We start from the raw sequence: 23,591 nt of genomic DNA, 5'->3' as shown, positions 1-23,591 counted from the left end.
TGTCCCTAACAAAGTTTGACATTCGTGCTATTTTTCGAAAATTGTGAGTACTTAGTGGCTGTAATTGTGCAAAAATATTTTGATATTACAGTTTTAGTAAGGTAAAGTTTATAAAACATGGTATACTGCTGTATCGTCGGTTGTAAAAGCCGTAGTGAGCGAAAAGAGAAAAACATAACCTTTCACTCGTAAGTACTGAAACTACGCACTTATTCACATGTATTCATACAAAATAAGGAAGAAAATACAAACTAGTTGTTCTTTACAGTCTTTGTAATAACTAATATGTTAAAATACGGGTAAAATCAGCTAAAATAAAATAGTATTTTTCGAACATTATGCGCCCAAACGCAGATGTCATTTGTGTCAAATAATATACTGTAGATCTGGGAAACAAGCGGCCATATTAAACTTCTTTTCAAATTGGTTGGTTATTACCCGTAAAAATAATACCACCATCTTGTTGTAAAAATTACCCTGAATTTAGGGGAAATAAATTATAGTATGTAAAATGTATATAAATGAAACAATTCACATTTTTTATACTATTTTCAACAGATTTCAAAAGGAGTTTTTAATTCTGGTATATGCTGTGTTTTTAAATATTTGATACTTTCTTATCCCGTTGATTTTAAAGAGTATGCTTTTTAATTTGTCCCATGTAAATTTTGTTTCTTAGAAATTACATTCAAAATAGTTTAATATTAAGTAGTTTTACATGTAGTGTTCACTGTAATGATATACAGAGTAATTTAAAATTATATGACTATAATATTGGTATGTTTTTTGTAGCTTTTAATGAAGACTTAGGGCTTCGTGCATATCGAAGAAAAATAGGACATCGTTTGAATGCTCGTCTAATGGACCTAAGACTGAAGAGATGCCGCGCTTTGTTGAAGCAGTACGCGGAAAAAAATATCGGGAAATTCTTTTTTTGGAGTCACTCAAGACATCCTTGATTAAGGCAGCCGCCGATATTGACATGGACCTCGTTCGTGCTGTGATAGACGACTGGCCGAGCAGATTGAAGGCCTGTATTCAAAATCACGGATGTCATTTTGAGTAAACTTTAGTGTCATAAGAATCTATGTTTTGTTAAGTTCATTATGGTATATAAATGGTCACATAATGAATAAACTTGTTTCAATTATTTTATATTAAACATGTAACAGAATTTATGACCTGACTAAGTATTACTAAAAAAATCTGTTTACGTAATCTTAGTCACATAAACAAAAACTACGCATTGTTTTTTATATTTATTACGTTTATTAATTACAATTTAATTGGGAATATATAAATTGGTCTATATTAAATTATATCGTAATTATTCATTTTCGGGACAAAACAAATAACTGGTAACCCCAATCCTTTTACTTATATATAGGTATAGTCTATAGTACTCTCTATCTGTCCCTTACGGGTGAACGCGTATGTCATATCTATATAATTCTTCATCTGAGTACCCACCAGTTCAAAAAGCCTTGTCGGTCTGTACCAAAGAGTATGTAACTACTACGTAGTACTCCTTAGTGATGATGATGATGATGATGTAATCCCGGCCGATATCGGCCACGACCACTGTCTTCAGCTCCGGTTTTAAAAAAACTTACTACTTAGTAGTACTTGGTCTAAACTTCTCATAAATGGATTATCATCATATCTCATATCATCTCTCTCTCTCTCTTTCTTTGGCAAGAAGAACTTTAAGTATGAGTAGGGCGGCCATCTCCAAAACCTGCCTCCAAGACCGGAAACGTAAGTTTCCCGGATTTTGGTGTTTTCACCTCGGATACTTCAATACGTGTTTCATTCAATTACTTCTTAGTTAAAATATATTTTACTCCGTACTTGATAGAAGAAATCTTTAATTGGAAGCCTCCTTTGTTGCATGAAATAGTGTGTTTAATCGTTCTTGTGACTAGTGATTAAATATAATTGGATTAACAAACCCAATATTTGTTACTCTTTTAATAAAATTAAAAGAACCAGACGTCTTTCAAACCAAGACAAATCCGGGGAAACCCGGACGGATGGCAGCCCTAAGTACTAGAGTGGAGGGGTACACCGGTAGAGGTAGGCCTAGTAGAAGGGAGTGAAGACTGAGGTGAATCAAGAAAGATGATTTAGAGACCGGTAACCTAATGAGTCCATAGATATCTTATAGAAATAGAGGTCAGTGAGTGAGCCGTATACGTACGTATGGAAGTGAGCCAAGGAAAGGGAGATGATTACTTCTTATCAATTATTTTGACGATTTAATCTCAATAATTTCTAGAAAAAAATGTTAAGTAAATGTAAATCATTAAACTATTATTATAAATAAAATGTACACATACAACGCAGCCATTGATATTTGGTTTAAGAGTTCGAAACGAAATAATTACATACAGTTTTCTACTGTTTTAATTCCAGTTAGAGTGCAAATATTTTTTCCTCAACCGACTGAAATGAGAAATACAACAAATTTGTACTTTATATTTAGATATTTTAATTTGACACGTATTACGATGCGTAAATTGGAACGAATACTAGAATTTTCTAGAAAGTTTTTGCGATCGACTAACGAATGACGACAACGACAATATAGAGTTCTTGATTTCGATCCAATCCAAACGTCATTTGACTATCGTGCGCTAAGGTTGCTTTGTTCGACGTACTAAAACTTGTCGTTGTATCGTTGTTTCTGGAACTTTGAGTAACTAATTTGTGTTAGTGCAAGTGAATATTAGAAAGGTAAGATTGATTTCATATTATATAACTATTGTCTATAAGTTTTACCCATTGCAGCAACTTCATAAGTTATTTTTTAGGTTTGATAGATTCCACCATGCTGTCATGTCATAGTTCTATGGTTTCTAGATTTTACGTTTCTTTCCAAATTGAAATTAGGTTAGGATTTCATGTTTTTCATGTTAATAATTTAGCAATGTTGATAAAAAATGATACTTTTAAGGAAATATGTTCAGTTAAATAAGTTTTTACGAAGTTCTTAAACAAAACAACTGTGAAATTCAATTAATTTTTTCATTCAGGATTAAAAATGGTGAAAGAGACAACGTATTATGATATTTTGGGGGTAAAACCTAACTGCACTACAGATGAACTCAAGAAAGCATATAGAAAGTTAGCTTTGAAATACCATCCTGACAAGAACCCCAATGAAGGTGAACGCTTCAAGCAGATCTCACAGGCCTATGAAGTTCTTTCCAATCCGGATAAAAGGCGAATTTACGATCAAGGTTTGTATTTCAATTTAAAAAAAAAGTATGATTATTACTGCAATGAGTCATATTATGGATTAATTTAACGCAAATGTATGATTAGCTCTTGTTAGGAAGAGCTAAATTGCATTAAAAATAGCTGAATAATTTGAATAATTAATAATAAATTGTTAAATCCAATTTACACCACAGTGATTTATCTTATACAATTACTTCATAACTTTCTTTGCAAGTCATCATTATGCTTTGTCATTTATATTGTACTAGCTGTGCCCTGACTTTGTCCCTGTGAAATACTGTCGTAAGGTAGCATTTTTAATTGTTTAGGCTAATTATTCTACTTAAACTTATAAAACATTCAAGTAAAACTTACATATTACCATACAAACTTTAATTTCCTCTTAACTTCGGTGATCGGACGAGAACCGGTGTATTCAATGTGGTATGGATGTTGGCTTCCTCTTCCTTATTGTTGTTTTACACCTTTGAGGATAAAACTACAAGCAAAAAATTTACAAGCTTTGAATGTTTATATAAAATAGATAGCCTTACATATGACTTTAAACTTCTAGCTGTATAAATGACTATACTTCCATACAACTTTCCACATGTACCTGCCCTTCCAGACCTTTTTTCGCATTGAAAATTATGATAAAAATTTGTTCTTTCTCGGGCTTTAGATTATCTGTGTATCAAATCTAATTTAAATTGATTTAGTAGTTTTGGCATGAAAGTGCAACAGATAGAGTTACTTTCACATTTATAATGTTATAGTAAAGATTATAAATTGTCCAATATTTTTAGGTGGAGAGCAAGCATTAAAAGAAGGTGGTGGTGGAAGTGGATTCTCTTCTCCAATGGATCTGTTTGACATGTTCTTTGGCGGTGGCTTCAGTGGTGGCAGGCGACGTGGTAGAGAAAGGAAAGGAAAAGATGTTATACACCAGCTGTCTGTCACTTTAGAAGAATTGTACCGTGGTGCAGTTAGGAAGCTGGCTTTACAGAAGAATGTTATTTGTGAGAAATGTGAAGGCAGAGGTGGTAAAAAGGTATATATTCTTTTGAACCTTTTTTTTATTTTGATCACAGTTACTAAAGAAGCTTGCTAAAACTGGCTGAGGTAAGTTTATAAAAAATTTAATCATGGAAATTGCCAGACTCATTATTATGATATATAACTATGCTTTATAATTTTTAAACATCAATCACAATAACACACATTTAATTATTGAACTGCTTTAGATGTGCTACAAATCTTAGTTACATTATGGGCGTCAATGATCGCCTTGGTGTTCCCGCTGCTTGTTTATAAAAAAATTATTACCACTTTTATAAAAAAAAATATGTATCTATGAATAATAATTATTTGTTCTTCATCTTTAGGGTGCAGTCCAAACTTGCCCAACTTGCAGAGGCACCGGTATGCAGGTACAAATACAACAACTAGCACCCGGCATGATCCAACAAATCCAAACTGTGTGCTCTGATTGCCGTGGCATGAGGGAAATCATTGATCCTAAAGATCGCTGCAAAGTCTGTCAGGTAAGAATTTAATTCCACTACTCTTCCTTTGTGTCACATAGTTGAAACTATTAGATGTTTTTAAATTCAACATCAGATGTACTTTTTCTCTGAAATTAATCTGTTGTGAATTTCATATGATTATAATACTAAAGAAAAATAGAATAATTACTTGTCTCTAGAACAGGGATTCCTAAAGCAGTTGATATCGACCACTTGGGGAACTTAAAGCATTGCTAATTATCACTCTATAGTCTTCTTCTATTGTCCTAAGACAGAATGAAAAATAATAATTGATCTTAAAAGTAGGTAATTTTGCCATTGGGGTCTTTGGATACGGAGTCACTTGTCCAAAATAGTTTGGGGATCCTCTAGAATATTCGGTGACAACAAAGGTGATTTATGTTGTTACATTTCTTTAATCGTTCTAACAAATTATTGTATTTTAGGGACGAAAAACTGTTCGAGATCGTAAAATTCTTGAAGTTCACGTTGACAAAGGTATGACGGATGGACAGAAGATTGTCTTCAGTGGTGAAGGTGATCAGGAACCAGACATGGAGGCTGGAGATCTTATTATAGTTTTAGATGAGAAAGAACATGAGGTAATTATACATTGAATAACATAAAACAATAACCTCTTTATTTTTATCATAAATAATATTATTTTAAACCAGTCATTGCAATAGAATTGCAAGTCATGCTAATAAATCCATTACTGGTCAAGAAATGATAGAATTAGTTTATATTATGAGAATTAAAGCATTATGCAATATTGAAGAGTATGAATCAAAGTTTAAACACTTATATAGTGTTTTAAATACATACACTTGTATTTATTGATCCATACATTATATAAATGATTCAGTAATGTTATGCAAATAAATTGTCAATGCTATGACTTGATTAACAAGTATAATGCTGCTAAATGTAATTGTTTCATGTAGAATACACTTAACTATTTACTTTTTACAAATCAACACATTAACAACACCTGAGAATTCACAATTATTTAGCAATAGGAAGGTATATTTACAAGGTCAAAATTTTAAAACACTTTTCTTGAATTTTTAATACAAGTTATTTTTGTTTCTTTAAATTATTTTCGTGTCTAATTTAATAATAAATTCGTTGCAGTTATTTAAACGTTCCGGAAACGATCTGATCCTACGCTTAAATATAGAACTAGTGGAAGCTCTGTGCGGCTTCCAGAAGGTTATCCGAACTCTAGATGATAGAGACATTGTGGTGACTGTGATGCCCGGAGAGGTCATCAAGCATGGTGAAGTAAAGTGTGTGCTGAATGAAGGTTTGTAACTATTGTAGTCACTTAAAATTACATATTTTAATTTTTAAAAGTGGCCCTCAAAAAACTTAATTTATACAAGGTTATTGCAACAATTGTATGTTGTTTTATATTCATATTATTTTTTGCAATACTGTTTATTATGTTTTAATTAAAAATATATGACATTACATTGTGTGGAATTAAATAAATATGAATACTATTTCAGGTATGCCTATGTACAAAAATCCATTTGAGAAGGGACAACTGATAATTCAATTCCTAGTTAATTTCCCCAACACAATTCCGCCTGAAGTCATTCCCGCGTTAGAGAACTGCTTGCCGCCGAGACCAAGGGTAAATATTCAGATTACATTTCATTTATGTCTAATTTCACACAAATTCGGTATCAAACAATTTTCAATATCATTACATAACCTAGACATGAAGAGAATATGTATCATAGATTTCCATTTCTCACTCGTTCTAACACAATTCCAGTTTCTTTTTCATTCTAAATTCAATGCCATGTTATGGAATATCATATTGTACTTTTCCTTGTAGATTGAAATCCCAGAAATGGCGGAAGAGTGCCAGCTGATTGAGCTGGATCCGGAGCAAGAGAATCGCAGACGACGCGCTCATCACGCCGCTTACGAAGAAGACGACGATCACCCCGGCATGAACCGCGTGCAGTGCGCCACCGGATAGGTGCAGCCACACCGCACTCCGCACCTCCGCACCGCATGGACCTGACACATGGTGCACTACCATCAGCTCTTTTATGCTCAGTAAGGGCTTGTTCATCACAAATGTATTGTAAGACAATAACTGTAAACTTCAGTGCATTATATAGTCTCAATACAAATGATATTAACTGCTACAAGGTGTATGAAAACATCATATATTGACCGAGTACAGTGCATTAACAAGCAGGGAAGGTTGCTATCTTGTGTAATGGTATGGAATCAACACAGCACAGCACACTAATTAATTCAATTCAATTGTAATTCAATAATAACTTCACGCGACTTTTTAGAGCTGATAGTTGAGTTGTTATAGCATTTTGTTGTGACAACACGATAACATTCCGGTCAGTGTGGCTCAGTCTAAAATGACACTTTATTTTTGGGTATAACCTACATGTGACGTAATCATCTCATAGTGAAGTAATGTTGATTATGAATTGAAATAACTAATTGCGCATTGGTTGCTGACAGCTGTTTACTAACAATACATTTGATGAACACATCCTTACAATATAAAAGAGGAAACTAATTCAGTATTCATATCTCGCAATCAATATAGAGAAGTGTTTTTCTTATTTCTTTACATTTTTTGTTGTATGTGAAAAAAACTTTTTTGTTATTGATTTTGTATCAAATAATTTTAATAGATTATTAATGAATTTGAAATAGTAAAATATTGTCATATACATTTTATTTGTGATAATATATTTCAAAATATCTTGTATCTTCCCACTTCTTCATATTATTATAGCAATTTTTAACAAATTCTTACTCAATAAACAACTGATAAGCTTTGTAAGGTTTTTTAACTTTCACATAGCTTAATATTTATGTATGTCATTTGCATTTACTGAGAAATAAAGAAAGTAAACATGTATCTATATTGTTTGCTATTAAATTCTTCAGCTCCACTCCTATAATTTTCATATACGTTTCTACATAGCGTCTAATTAGAATTCAAACTTGTAATAAAATAAAATGATAATCATATAACTTAGTTGTGATTAATAATTTAAGTCATATACATGTAAAATAAAAAAATTCTTGATTTTGACTGGACTGATTGGAATAAATATGTGAACAACAGTTTAGTGCAAGTATGTCCACCTATGTTTCTGAAAGTATCAACATAATTTTTTGACAATTACGGTAGGATCATGATAAATAGGTCCATTAATTTTAGGTGCATTAGATAAATTTTAGTAACATTCAAATTTATACTTACTGTGATTTTTATTTTTCCGAGAGCCTTGTTTCATAGACTACATCATACATAACTAAAATACATCTACAAAAAAACATATTTTCATCTCATTTTCTTCAACGATAATGACAAGGATGATAATATGTTTTGTACAAAAAAAGCAATGAAAATTGACAGTTAATTATGCTTTTGCACATTCAAGCTTGCATTGCTTTCAATAGTGTTTAATTTTCTTAAAATATTTGCTTCACAATTAGCTCCGAGTAATTAAAGAAACTGTTACAAGGCTCCAACATTTTATTAGATTTATTTATGTGGTTGTAAGTTGTAGTGTGTCTTACTTATAGTGGGTTGGTATCTGAACTGTAACTTGTGTGTTGCATAAAATTAATGATATTATTGGCTTAACATTATTTGTATGATACAACAGTTGATCAGATTATAGGTGCCCTTTTGTGACTACTCATGTAGAATGTTAAATTTTATTGTAATATGCATTAAAATAAACATTTTATCTCACAAATTTTCTTTTATTTTTCACTCTATTTTACCAAAAAACCTCTACAATTATAAAATGGTTTGTTTACATAGTGACAATAGACCTTGATACTGTACACATTTTGAAAACTCCTGGTTTAGCAGTAGTTAGTACTTCTCACACATTCTAGCAAAGAAAACAGTAATTAAATAACACTTCTGGAAAATGGTTATCAGGTTGCAGGGAAGGTATTTCAGAATTTAAACTAGTATATGTTAGACAAATAGGATGGTTTTGAGCAATGATAGTAAAAATTGGTGTTTATGTACAAAGCCTGAGTATTGCGAATGAACCATAATAGTTATTACTTAGTAGCATTGGTGAGAGAATAGCCATTCTTATATAATTAGTATTAGGTTTAAAATAAAATGTAAAATAAAAGATATGGAAGTTTTCAGGTAAATAAAACAATTTTTAAAGCTTTAATAATTCTTGTAATGTTTAAGCCTATATAGGAAGGCACATCCTTTGTTGTTAGCAATTGCCATGTAACCACTGTTGGGAGAAAAGCTCACTTTTTGCACTTGATACAAATTTAAATTGGAAGGAAAGTTATAAAATACATGGTATGATGGCAATTGAAGAATTTTGATTGCATTAGGATAGTATCCTGATGATATTGAAAGTATTTCTGATGTTCCATTAAATGTTATATTTGTTATTTTAGTTTTTAAATGGGAAATTGTTTTTAATGGAATTGGATATAGAGAAGTTAAGTTGGACATTTCATACACATTGACAATGCCTTCCCCACTACCAGTAGCTAAAAGTCTACCACATGCACTGGTTTCTATCTTTGATGCTGTAACACAACCTTGGTCATGAAATTTGCTCAGAGCTTTAAATGTTGACATATCCCAGACAGTTATTTCACCTTCCATCCCATAACAATACAACTTATCACAAGTAGAACTGAAAGCCACGGATGCAATATTTGTGTTGTTTTTGAGTGATCGCAGGAGTTCTTTTGACTTTGCACATATTATATACACCTCATCCAAACCAATACTTGTTGCAATATACTTGCCATCAGAAGACAATTTAAAAATATTGGGTCTTTTCACTATTTTAGGCAATTGTATTAATTTAGGTTCAGCCTTTACTAAATCGTAAATACAATAATTGTGATTATTGCTTGATGCAATATAGGCTTCAGTACCATCAGGTGTGAAATGAGCCGCTTTCACATCCCAGTTCTTCAGTTTGAAGCTGTGAAGTTTAGTGTTTACATCTCCTCCAATAGAAAACAAGGAAACTACACCAGATGTACCTGCGACAAGAGATACACTCAGTTTGGGATGAAATTCCAAGCATCGTATAATCGCACCCTCATTGCTTGTCTCTCGATTTATTGTTGGAAACTTTTTGTATTCTAAGAAGTCTTTTGGAAGTCCAATTGACTTTACTTTCTTTAAATGTCCAACAGTTCTCAATATTTCCTTATCATCATCCTCGACGTTTTCTGCTTTGTTCAATTCTGCCCAAGTTGGTGTGCCCATTAAAGTGTTATATTTTTGCTTTAGTTTATTAGCGTACAAACTTTTCTCCTTCGAACTAGGTGGGACTGTATTATCGATGAATTGCTCATCGTCTTCATCAAACCACGCCGGTTTCCTTTCATCTTTGAGGCCGTCTGATTTTTTTGATAGCTTTTCAGTGAATTTGTTGGATTTATTGAACAGAAGGGAAGATAACCTGCAAAAAGAAATGGAATGTTTTAATAACACTTCTATTTCTATTAAAAAAATGAGAAAAAGTAACCTCAACCTTGAAAATGAACTTACTTAGATTCTTGTGCCTCAATACCTGATATTTTTCTTTTCATTTTATATTATTATTCTGATTTCTTTACTTGTGCTTTAATTAATGTTTCAAAACATTAACACACAAAAATCTGTGCTACTTGTGGCTCGTGGTTATTGTTTTTTTGAGTTTTGTCTGGTTATGACATTGACAACTGACAGGTCAACGACAACGACAAAGTCAATAACGTAAACTTTTTGCACATTGCCATGTTATTTTTTGATGTTCCAATGCCCTCAATATGATTTTCCTTGAAGTCCTTTGATTTATTTCTAAAATTTTGATTGTTCCTTTTTAGGAAAGAGAAAAATACGAGTGAAATTGGGCTTGAAATACTGATAATTCGAATTTGGATAAAACATGACAAATTCACCATAAAGATTAGTTCTTAAAGAAGTCACTAGGGAGCGTTTAAAAAAAGCGATACGACCTCTCTTTCTAAGCTTTTCTAGTTCGGTTTCTGATTCGAAAATTGACCCTTGAAAAGACTGTAGGTAGGTAGTTTATGCCAAGAAAGCAATTGTGACCAATCACAGTTAATTTTGACAATGAATCGAACGACATTATTGGTCATTTTTGCCATCCAAAGTAACCATAATCTACAATATAACCCTACCAATCGTAAAGTGTATATTCGAGCACTTTAAATAAACGAGTGCACTGGACTATATTTATTAGTCGCGTATAGTACGTATCTTGGATCTTTCATTCGTTGTTCGTAAATTCATAATGTTCGTTCGTCGTATGTCACTTCGTAAGCATCGTTTATCCTCAGACAAAAATAATTTTAGATATAGATACTAAGTGCTCGTTTAAAAGTTACATCCGTGTTGCATTTAAGCAGTATAATAAGTGATGTTACAAAAGTGTGCCTGAAACATTGGTGACTAAAGATAAAGATACCGTTTTTTCTTTGACCTTTTTACAGTCTGAAGTGTCAATATGGATCCTAGTATAATGAAAAATACAGTAGCCTAAAGACACCGACTACCTGTTTTATTGAGTGGTTTTACAATGGAGCCGAAAAGGGCTCCGCCATAAAATTATTTGTAACCATTATATAGCCCGCCATAAAATCATTATAATTGATGTCGGTGCATAGAAAGCGTTCAGTTGAGGATGGTGAAATGTTTGGAGGTAGGAGTGAGGAGGCGGAGCAATGATCTCAGGGAGGACAGAGATGCTAGGTGGAGTCGTCACGCCACCGTCGGTGGATCGCCGGTCGCGTGCAGCTAGTGAGCAGCTGGCGGGTGCGGAGTGTGATGACTGTGGAGGATGTCAGGCAAGCCCGCGAGTGTGGCCGCGTCGCGGGCGGGCGTGGCTGGAGCGCCGCGCGTGCTGCTGTACGTTGCGGAGCGCCAGCTAGAGCACGCCGCCGCGGGCCCCGACCTGCCGCCCGCGAGCACCCCTTACGAAGCACTATACGACATACCCAATCAAATCCCCCTGCCAAGATCGGTTTATAGAAGTGATCAAAATGACCATAGGAATACTTCGGGTGTTAATTACAAGTCATTCAATGATGACACCAAATGTACATTCGAAGAGAATGTTACCCAAAGTACTGAATTCTATAATGTACCTCCACAGTTTTTAAAAGAGCCACATAAAGATGATAAATTGGTCGAGAGGCAGGTCAGTGTAAAGAGAGAATGTCCCAATCCAATCCCAACAGAGTATAGTGTAGAGACATTCCAGGGTAGGGTATCTGAGGCTGGGGAGATAGCAACATATCAGAGATGTTCCATAAATACAGATAATATGCCCTCCATGGTTCCGATAGCGCTCCGTCATAATCAAAATAATTTTGAAGGTGCATTACAAGATAGTGATGGTACAAACTGTGGTGAGAGGGAGATTTCTATGAGTAAGGGTTATGTGAATTATCAGTTTTTAGAACAAAGTGCATCACACCAGTCTATTGTAAATCAGAGTATAAATATACTGAATCAGCAAGTGGGTGTGAATAGGACAATAGTCAGTGACGGGGAGAGTAGTGGTGGTCCCCAGCTGGTGCGGACTCCGGACGGTGTGGTTCTGGCGGTACTGCCGTCGTCTGCTCCTAGTGCTGGTGACACTACGGAGCTTAGGACTGGGCATGGTGAATTACCACAAACTATAACTGTGCCATTGGGATGGAAACGGATTGTGAGTGGTTCTTCAGTTATGTACCTTAGGTATGTATTTTTTTACATATATTAAATTTATGCCTGTTTATATAGTGTCTTATTAGATATTTTATAGTTGAACCTGATACTGAAAGTGAGCTACTGTTACTTATATTTATCAATGTATTTCTGATGTCTAGTATTTGATGGTAGAAATTATATGAAAAATTTATCTGTTGTTTTGCAAATAGTTTGTCAAATATAGTCATTCCTTATTGGAACTGTATGGAAAAGGAATGTTTGTAGATATTTCCTATTAGGAATTGATCAAACTAATTCTCTTCATCAATCAATTTAATCATAAAGTCACAATATTTATGTTTGACTAGATATAGACAATATATACAATAATTTATTTTTTGTACCACAGTTAAGGATAACCATTTATACATCAAATATGGTTTTCCCCATATATTGTTAGATTTAATACTTTATCAAGTAAATAAATCATCTATTACCACCAATTTTTTATCAACAAACATAATTTAATTTTGATTTATAAGATAAGAAAGCAAATTGCACATGTTTGGGACATTGTTTGAGTTTTGTATGAAAATTAGTCTGCAATTTTGTTACAAAACATTTTGTTGACCCTGATATTTTCTATACCAAACTTTTTTATTCAATTGCAATTTTTCACATGTAATTATTTTAACTAGTGGTTGTTTTGTTGAAATTTAAGTATAATTCATTAAAATAGTGTTCATTCTTTTGTGAAATTTCCTTAAAAAGTGTTGGAAAGTTTCACTTCGCTTTTTATTATAATGATACTGTTCACTTAGAGGTCATTATATAAAAACAAAGTCTATTGGGAAGTCCAAATCCAAATGTGTATGACTCATTAATTTTCAAATGCCAACATTAAATAGTTATTGTTTAACAGCAGGCTTACTTCTTACATCATCTTGTGTTTATTACTCAGGTAGCAATAACATAAACCCTAAACAAATGTCCTTTGAGATTTGTCTATCTTATTAATTGAAATGGTTTGCTGATATAAAATTAAGAAGATTTATTTACCTTATATATTTACCTTATACCTTTCATCTTTAGATAACAATTATTATAGTAATTTTTTTACTATATAAAGTTAAATTCTAGTAAATAAATTATTGTGTAATATATGAATTGTTTAATGTAAAATGTTTTATCTTAATCAAGAATACTGATAAGGAAAATCAAGTTCTTATGTAAATGATTACTTTGCTTTATATTTCAAGGCACATTGAGTGATGCTAACAATTAACATACAAGTTATTACTATTACGAAATAACAATTCAATTGTTTTTTTGCATTGCCTTTTTCTGAGTTTCACGTAAGTTAGCAAAAACATTGACGTCATTGGCTTTTGGTGTACTTAAAAGTTTACCCCGTAATATTTTGTGGCCTTTAAACAACTTAAACTATAAATATGTACACATTTTACTGACTTGAATTGTCATTTATAGTCTATGGATTTGTTTTGGAAAGTTTTGTTATCAAACAGCTTAAAAACATGTTTTTGTTTAGGTGCTTCTTCAGTTTAAAATCATTGACTGTTATTGAATAACTCATTGGTGATTTAGTACAGCTTTATCGATGCACTAAATCAGCAATGTCTATAATTTTACTCGAGGGAGAGTTATTCCTAAGTAGCAAGATTTAATGCAAATCGCCGTTACACCGTTCCGACACGTTTGTTTACCATAACCGATAAATGGGCAAGCTCGATGCCCGTAATATTAACTCAATAAGTTGAAATCAGTATAGTTAATCGATAATAAAGTACTAGGAGAGCATAAATGCGAAGCAGCAATTCTGATCGTGCGTTTACGTTAAATCAATCCGACGAGTGGACAAACCAGTCCGGCAGCTGTTGTGCGCGACGACGTTGCAAGTGACGAGAGACGCGATGTATTTTTAACGAGAATTATGTTGTTGAATAACTATTTTATTATTTGTAAATTATGCGACGTTCAGGCCACTAAATAATTCTTTAATCTTTTTCTCTTTGAACATTTTTAAACGCTTACTTTAACTTTATGATATCTCTTATTATTGAATCTCGAATTTATATAAAACTTTATTTTGTATATAAAATATTGTATTATAACTAATCAAAGTAAGAAATAGTCCACGAATCCTGATATACCATTCGTATTTGAAGATTTTAAGCTTTGGCTGATCTATTAATTAAATTAAATTACATTTTGGTTATCGTAAAAGGACACAAGAAATCACTGTAGGCATTATTGGCTTATCATAGGAATAATTTATATAAGTAATAGTCAGCTCTGTAGTATGCATAATTCACTATCAATGTGCAAAAAAGATAAGTGTATAAGTTATACACCTCAGAAAAGAACGATATTTGCGTTAATGTTATCAAAAACTCTGAATAAGCAGTTTCAAAACTCATTGGGCTGAAATCAAGTTTGAGGCTGCGCTTGTTTGATCTTGTAGTACAAATTGCTTATTAATACGAACATCTTGTTATGTACATACGCTTAGATTATTACACCGATATAGATGAATTATATATCCCTTTTAAGGTTAGAGCTGTCGTCTTATATACGAAGCAGAAATGGCCAACTCCGTTTCTGGAAAGATCACGCGTTTAAAATATAGTATACCAAATTTGGTACTACAAATAACTTGGAATGTCAGGATTTTATCTTCGGCGAAAGAAAGTTGAAGTGATAGTCACTATGTTATTTTACAAATCTAAAAATATTTATATGTCTTGTTATTTACTATTTTCATCAATAATATTATAACAATAATGTAATTTGTTAAATGCAGTTATTTTCTGTTAACATATTTACGTATTCGTAAGTTAAAAATCACCTTAATCATTTAATTTTGTGTTTTTAATTAATTAACACCGTACACGTATATACAATAATTTCTTGGTACTTGGCATGCGGCATGAGAGTCGGCAGGTGTCCTTTGCAAACCTGTGTGTACAGGAAACGGCGACTATTCCGAGCTGCATTCCGATAATGAGAGAAAGCGTGTTAAATATAATGTGTATTAATCATAATTGAAGCGCATTGCATCGCTTACAAATGTGCATAGTCACGGCATTTCTTTAATAAAGTATCAAGTGCGCGAAATTGATGGAAATGTGCCTTAATAAATTAGGTTTTATGTAAATTTACATTCATTTTTATGAAGTTACGTTCCTTTAATAAACTGCACGACTTTAGCTCTTTATTCATTGTACACAATGCAATTAACTTTATAACAATCAGAGAGTAATATATTAAAGAGTTGTATAGCTTTGTACGTTGGTTATCAGTTGCGAAGTGGAGTATAGCGTACAATAAACAATAGCTGCGGCCCCATTTGATTTCCGCATATCGGTGAGCTGGTAATCGCTCAATCGGTTGCAACTACCGGGATAGAGCGCGGTACATTGCTATACCATGGCATCTATTCTCCGCGTACATTCTCCAGATTTGTATCGCAACGTTGTATAGAACGGCTCCATTTCTTTTCTTGTTCACTGATGATAGTCTTGATATGTGAAATGTTAAATCTTTGGGATTTATTCAAGTATTTTGTGTTTTTCAAATAGTTGTGTATCCGATAGGGATTTCAACAAAGATTACAGTGTCTAGATATAATAATCATCAATTGATGTAGGCATCTAATCTTTGTTTTATAAATGGACCAAAATATTTCATATTTATGGAAGACGAGATATGAGGAAGCAAAAGAAATTGATATTACTATTATGTTGTCCGAATGATGAAAACACAAAACGTGCGTAATCTTTTGAAACACAAAATAACATTATTAAATAAGCACAGTTCTTAAGTACATAGTTACCAGAATAACAATCGGTACCGATGAATGAGTTAAATGGGAAAAGCGATTCGGTAAATTACTAAGTTGAAACCGGCATCGTCTAGCCGTGTTGAAATTGAAGAGAATCGTGGAGAAAGTCGGTCTCGCCGCGCCGTAGGCGTGACCACTATTTGTACCAGCGTGTACGGTATTTTATTCGACATTATCGGATGCTGTAGTTATGTTACATTATCTTTTGAATATTTAAACAGCTTTGAACTTAATAAAAGTTTTATTTCATCGTGTGACCAAGCTACATCGAGTAAAAAAAAACGTCGAATTTCAAATGGCTTTTAAGATCTTTTACTACAAATGAATATTTGAAGAGTTTTAAGATAAAAACAATTTGCTCCTTTTGAAAATCTAATTTTTCTTTTTGATTTAACTCCAGCAAGGCCAGTATCTATATACATGCGTGCACCCTTATTATATTATCATGAATGCGGATTCCAATCATTCAAATTTCTTTTCCTAAAGTAATATTATTGTAGTGAGGGTGGGAGTAAAAGACTTGAGAATGGGCATACGTTTTGTGTTAAGCATTCATTTAAATTAATATTCCTTATGGGTATAGTTTAAAAGCGGAGTGTTTAGATTTAAGGCGTCATTAAGTGCTGAGCGTTTGCGGGAGCGCCTTGTCTCTTGAGAGGCGTCCATTGTTGCGCGCTTGTTCATTACGCGCCTCTTATCTGTCATTGGCAGCACAATGCGGCCCCACACAATAACTGTTACTTACACATCCCGGGACGACGTTTAATGGTTGTCGCAGACTCTATTTAATTTTAAACATTCCTATTATGAAAAAACATATTCACTTCAATGCTGTTAATAGATTTAATTCATACTTCATACAGACGTCATTAGTATGTACCTGGATTCTGAATAAATAGAAATTGATACGATACACTTTATCTTCTGATCAAATCAAAAATTTGAATCGTTTGTTATTCCGTGTCACACAGTCGTGAGCTCTAAGAAAAATTAATTGCGGTAATGTTTCTTATTTGTAATTTTGTGTTTTAGACGAGCTTTGGAATTGTAGCCGCTTTTGCGGTATTGAATAAAAATTTGAATATTCAATGTGGGTCAGAACACTTTGTGGGTGCAGTTAACTTTAATGCCTTTCTCATCGACACTGCACAGCTGATCAAGGGACAAAGGATAGCCGCCCAGCGACCGTCGCCCGACCTTCTTGCTGACCATTGCCCGATTGATTTACGACTTACGAACACAAAAAAACACGGTGAATGCGTGTATTCTTTTGAAAGTCTGATAAATAAACTGTGCGGAATTTCTTTGGCCTCCTTTGTGACGTTGCATAATGCCGGGGATCGACCGTATTGAATACGCACACGGATTGTTTCTACCGATGGGATGGGCGGTCGAATGGCGCAGTGATCCGATTTACGATTCGTTCCGACTTTCTTTACAAGCGTCACAATAGATCACGCGCCTAGCTTCGTTGTGTACCGACGCCGCCCGCGGTGCAAAATCCTTTAAAATGCACGTTTTAATATTTAGGGTTGATGTTTGAATTTATGCGTTCCTTTGTCTCGTTTGGGTAAGGTCGTGACGACCTATTTTTTGCAATTGCTCAAACCTAACTTTGAAGAATCTAGATTTGAAGAATTACTGACGTTTTTGCATTCGCATTTTTTGTATAAATTTATTTATATTCTGAGGTTCTTTACAATCATTACAATAATTTGTACCACAAGTATATATTTTGTAAAAACCGAAAAGCAAAACTTGGTTATATAATAATTCACGATAGCTCATAATCTAAGCCCAAAATTCACAAGGATTTTATCTTAGTTTAAGTTACACACAACGTCGAAGAATATTGCTTGTCTTTTATTTTGTCAAGTTATTTAACTAAAGAGAAATATGAGCTCTACCTGTGGTCGGGAGTCCGTAAAACTTTACAATGTCTCTAATTTGAGATTTATTGTCGGTCGGGAGTGATGAATGGCGATTGTGTAATACAATATCCGATATAAAACAAAAGAAGTCGCCGTGGGGTAATTCTTAAAGTTTATAGCGAAATTTGTTTAGCACTCTTTTCCTCCTTTGCATCTCGAGCGCGATTTTAGTTTTTCTATTTTCGAGTTCGCGGTAAGTTTATATAAATTTACAGTCGTAATAAATTTTACCTCTTGCGAATCTTGAAATTGTTTTCGTTTTAATGTAACTACGATTACGTTAACGTTACAGTGGCTCTTGTCTCTTTAATCAAGTTTAATCAGTGAGCCGAGGCGAGTCGGGTTTCGAGCACCGATTAAATTCTTAAACGTTTCTTTTGTTGTTTTGTTGCCTTTTGAACGTAAAATCTCGAGTCGACGCTCTTAAATCTTTTCCCAATTTAAAATTTGTCTACATCTCTGCGATTAGTTGTTTTTGAATGGAATATTTAAACGTGGAATTGAATTAAGATATTTTTCTTTTCATTCTTTAAGCAGTCTTAATAGTCGGTTTAAAATGTTGTTCCGAAATCCGTTTAAATAGTTGTTTTACTTATGCTTATGTATATGTTTTTATGTGATAAAAGTGTCACGTCATCTGAAATTCACTTATTTGTATATATCGAAAGTTTAACGTCATCGGTGTTTTAATGTACACGCTATTAACAATAATTTACAACATAACAGACATAAGGCAAATATAAATTTTAAAAGCAAACATAATTTATACTAGCTATGATAATTCTGACAAGTTTTCTTCTGTTCTAATCGTGTTAGAGGAAAAATAAATTAGCATTAAGTGTATGTATTGTTTAAATATTTAAAAATAACAAGTTTACCGTCGAAAGATAAAATCACACGCGCGTTGACCTCCGACGCCGTCCCGATGCGGAAATAATATGGATTACGTAAGCGCAGTCGAAGATTTTTTATTGCTCCATTAAATGAGGCACACACCGCCCACACCGGGTGGTAAGTCTCGCCAGCGAATCGACTCGCTACGAGTCGCGTTCACATCGTCACAGCTTGTCTTTTGTTAATTGCGAATTTACCCAGCGATAACTGTCGCCGGCTGTTACGTAAAAAGCTACCTTTCTACCAAAAATAACACTTTTACACACCACACTGCTTTTGTATATCAGGACTAAATATTGAGGGGAAATGTTACTGGTTTGAAAAGAAAATTTTTCTTTTTCAACGGCCAACGTTTCGAATTTAATCTGTACGGTTAACGTTTCTCCTTTCATTTTATACCTGTTAAGTCGATGTTTTCGTTTTACTCTCTTTTCAGAGGTATATGGAAGTGGTATTAGTTTTTTTTTCATCCTGGAACATTTTTAAACGCATGTTATTCTCGTTTTTAGCATTAAAAGGCTGTGTTGAAGCTCAGCGAAAAAACACACAATATTTTGTAGGATGTGGTATGAATAAGAAAACTAATTGCTGTCGTTAAAAATAACTATAAATTGGAGCTCTATGTTGGACTATCACAATACAGATCACGTGAAAATTTATATTTGAAGTCAATCTTAGACAAAAGATATGCAAGACACTTTTTTATCTCGACTTTTTCAACTTGAACTTATTTACATTTACTGTAATTTCAGGATCCTTTCATAGCTTACAACTTTATTTTCATATTAATACATAAAACTACCATAAACAGTCTTACAAACGTTAAAAAAGAAACACAAGATTCTACGTCCAGCAATTTATTCTCTAATGTTATTTAATGCTGGCCCTAAAGTTACTATAATTTATTACCGCCGAAGTGTGAGTTAACCTAGTAAAAGGGGGAACCCGTGGCTGTAATCTTTAACACGAGTAAACATCCTTGCGAGTAACTCCACTATGCATCATTTATTGTTCAATTTCTTTAAATCCACGTACAGATAGTAGGGGGATTTCTGAAGACGAGTTTAACTTCTGCGTAATAATGTGATCACATTTTTGAATTGCTGCGCAGTTAACTAATATTTATCTTTTTAATCGGCGAAGCAGTTTTGTTGTAAACATTGATAAAATAATATAAGAACGAGTATACACTGTCCCGTTTTATCTAATTAAATTGTGAGACGATTTTTATTACATTTGACATTTAACAGTATGCAAGCTATCTATTAAAAAGAGCTATGAGAAAATGCGAATCTAGTGTTATGCAAAATTTGTATTTACTAGTTTCTATGTTGTATTATTTCATGTGAGATGAAAATTATTTATGTTTTACTTCATGGAATCAACATCAGTTAACTATTAACATATGTGTATACACAGATGACGCAGCATAAAAAAACAAGTACTATACATATGTAAGAAATGACTGTACTCTTATACTTCAGTTTAGATAGGCTGCCTTAGCCTAGATTTAAAGATAAGATTAAATATGATAAAGGAGGAGAAGAACATCTTGGCTGAAAAATCTGCGCCAATGGTACAACAAAAGTACGCGTTCTATATTTCGAGCTGCCGTGTCCAGAGTTCAAGTTGCCATGATGATCGCCAACCTTCGTTAGGAGATGGCACCAAAAGAAGAAGATGATAAATCCATCAAAACAAAGAAAAAATGTTATTATTTCGTAATTTCATGTTGATTAAAACCTTATAAGGAAAAAATAGCGGTTGCTATTTCTGCGTTCTCTCATTGATTTAAGGAATAAGACCGTTTTTATCCACTTATTTTCTAAGAGTTGAAGACATTCCGAAATGGCCGATGAACGAACGTGCGCAGCATTAGAGACGGATAACAAAGTCGGCCGCGGCATTTTATTCGAGCAATTGATCCACAAATGAATGCCAATGTACAATAAACTTGATTAATTATTGATACACACACGCATACAGACTCAATCATATCAAATTCAACAAACAGTTAAATAGTTCTCGAAGATTAAGGCGTTAGACATTTATTCGACACTATTGTTTCTCTTTGGTCTGTCTTAAATATGTAAAGAAGGAAAATAGTAATAAGAAGGTTCCAAAAAAATGTAAAGGAAGAGCAAAAACTAAGTAGAATATAGATTTAGACGTTTTGATTCTTCACACACGTCATTATTGTGACAAACTGAAATCAAACCTGACCTTATTGCTTTCGACACTTCGCCATTGAATTTTCATTGCTTATTTAAATAAAAATGCCAAGGCCAACAGAGTTGTTTATAGCGAATTACAAAGACATTATTTAAAAAAAAAGCCGGCAGCAGTTTGTAAGTGCGTGCGACGCTATCGTTAATCTTTTGATTGTAACAAAGGCTGATAAATAAACACTTAAATCGCGACGTCAAGTTGTGTACAATTGGGGCGACCACAATTGCTGAAACCTTGTAATAATGGAGTCGTAGGTTGGGATAACTGTTATGAAATGTAAATATCAAAATGTTATACATATTATAGCGGAAATCTGTATACATACTTACAATAAAATTATGTCTGTTTTTCTTACCATTATCACACTACTTTTTAGACACTATACTTTACCTAAAATTTTTGAAATGAAATTTACCTTTTTCAAAAAAAAAACCTCTGTATACACCTTTGTGTTAAAATTGCGTAATCTTAATTTGCATCAATATTTACCTACACTTTGATACGACATACAAACTAATAAGGTATCTTATAAAAGCTGATTGCTTGGTGTCCCTACACATGCAGCGCTTTCGGGCGGATGTAGCACGTCTGTTCGGCTCACATGGGCTCCAGACGAGTCCCGGGCCCGCCGTTCCCACAGTTGCTCGGGAACACTCAAGGTTGCCAACCTCACAAAAACTGTTGCGCAAACCTCAAGAACTTGATTGCGATAATTTTTGCTGCAACCAAACATGTGAATGTATCGTGTTGCTATGCTGCATTTTTATGTTACACGGGAAATAAATTAGTACAGTTACAGCTAAATGTTGTTAAATTAATGAGTAGTAATGTATGATAATTATAAATTATCTACTCCTCTGAATCCTATTTATTATAGTTTGATTATATTCATATATATTTGCATAGTTCCTCTTTGCATTAAGCAAAGTCATATATATGTCTTGTCATTATGAAGCAAATGTATATTTTCCTTAAGAAGGCGAGGCAAATAATTGTGTCTGACTCAGCATAGTTATCATATTATATGCCAGACTACAATAGCTCTAAAATGTCGTCTGGCTACAATCAGACGATGTACACATGTATCTTTAAAACCTCTTCAAGGACTGTGTCTGTTTGAAAACGTGATAAAGTTATGTGAATAAATTTTCTTAATCAAATGTTAGTTACATGTTACTTCAACAACTTTAAAAAAAATTAAGAAGCCATAATTTCTTTTCAATTCGTCCATGTCTTAATTATGGCGGTTAGTAACAAATATCTATTGTTTTTCAACAGTCGTAATCGTCGTCACCTCTAATTTTTGTAATAATAAGTTATGTGAGTAATGATTAAAGCAATTGATTGAATTATGACAGTTTGTCTGATGTATCAAAATCCTTTTAGAACTTTTAAGATCAGATAGACAGACTTGGTTATTAAATCTGAATTTTAAACTAAAGCGACACACGCTATCTTATTGCTCATGCACAACAATGCATTTACATCTCATTCGCATGTTGGTGATAATCGTGAACAAACGTTTATATTGTACTTGCTATGTTGTTTGTATCGCTTTATTTATGTCGTAAAAAACAAAAAAATATTTATCTATGTCAGTAGGATAAATGGTTATGTCTAACAAAGTTGGAATATAAAGTGGTTAGTGAAGTTGTAGGCTCCAGGTATACTCCGCTCGAAATCGTTTAGCGATGCCCCGTTTAACTATATGGCAGGTGCTTAGTTAACTTGTCTAGGCAACATTTTGTTTACCTTTTTCTCCATTTAACTCATAAATGGTTTCAATGTATTTAGAATACTTTTGTAAATATAGATCTTGCGATAGTATTGAAAAAGTAGTTTAACAATGTTTAGTGCACCTAACCATGTGAATATACTACAACTGTATATTTTTTAAATTTATACGAACATTAAAATAGATACTATCTCGAATATCCATAAATATAGATAACTCTTTTCACTGACGCCTCGTATAATAAATACCAAAACGTTTTCATTGAATTATATAGTCAAAAGTGAATGAGCGGGAGAACAGTAGTCTTAAAAGGTTGGAAAGCTTTTATTCGTATAACCTCTAAATTAAACACACGATCACTGATGTGGAAATAACTTTTGAGACATGATGAAGAATTAACTAACTCAGTTCTTTAATGAAGACAAATTGTTCTCTGTCGGTTATGCAGACGATTTATGATTTAAATATCCTAATATGAAATACTTAT

The 23,591-nt window shown here is 33.2% G+C and overlaps 3 protein-coding genes across 4 annotated transcripts in view; 2 read left to right on the top strand and 1 right to left on the bottom strand.

Annotated features, from left to right (window-relative positions):
* The first annotated feature begins 2,593 nt into the window (after window positions 1-2,593).
* Window positions 2,594-7,374, top strand: LOC106717421 (dnaJ homolog subfamily A member 1). The gene is made up of 8 exons (XM_045678903.1): window positions 2,594-2,736; window positions 3,036-3,242; window positions 4,029-4,273; window positions 4,608-4,766; window positions 5,195-5,350; window positions 5,883-6,054; window positions 6,260-6,387; window positions 6,595-7,374. Exons 2-8 carry the CDS (start codon window positions 3,044-3,046, stop codon window positions 6,739-6,741), a joined length of 1,206 nt encoding a protein of 401 aa, XP_045534859.1. The 5' UTR covers window positions 2,594-2,736; window positions 3,036-3,043; the 3' UTR covers window positions 6,742-7,374.
* Window positions 7,375-8,778: 1,404 nt separating this feature from the next.
* On the bottom strand, window positions 8,779-10,494 carry LOC106717423 (U3 small nucleolar RNA-associated protein 18 homolog). Its single transcript, XM_014511287.2, has 2 exons — window positions 10,306-10,494; window positions 8,779-10,216 (listed from the first exon to the last, which is right to left on the bottom strand). Exons 1-2 carry the CDS (start codon window positions 10,344-10,346, stop codon window positions 8,944-8,946), a joined length of 1,314 nt encoding a protein of 437 aa, XP_014366773.2. The 5' UTR covers window positions 10,347-10,494; the 3' UTR covers window positions 8,779-8,943.
* A 550-nt stretch (window positions 10,495-11,044) lies between these two features.
* The window catches only part of LOC106717442, a 64,451-nt gene continuing 51,904 nt past the window's right edge, over window positions 11,045-23,591 (top strand). For both annotated transcript variants that reach the window (XR_006756171.1, XM_014511306.2), the window contains exon 1: window positions 11,045-12,501. Coding sequence is in view for 1 of the 2 variants with exons in the window: in XM_014511306.2 (XP_014366792.2) it covers window positions 11,600-12,501 (902 nt within the window). In the remaining variant the exon portion in view is untranslated. The remainder of the gene's footprint in view (window positions 12,502-23,591) is intronic.

Source organism: Papilio machaon, chromosome 8 (genome assembly GCF_912999745.1).
Source record: "Papilio machaon chromosome 8, ilPapMach1.1, whole genome shotgun sequence".
Taxonomy (NCBI): domain Eukaryota; kingdom Metazoa; phylum Arthropoda; class Insecta; order Lepidoptera; family Papilionidae; genus Papilio; species Papilio machaon.
This window is presented reverse-complemented; position numbering and strand designations above follow the sequence as displayed.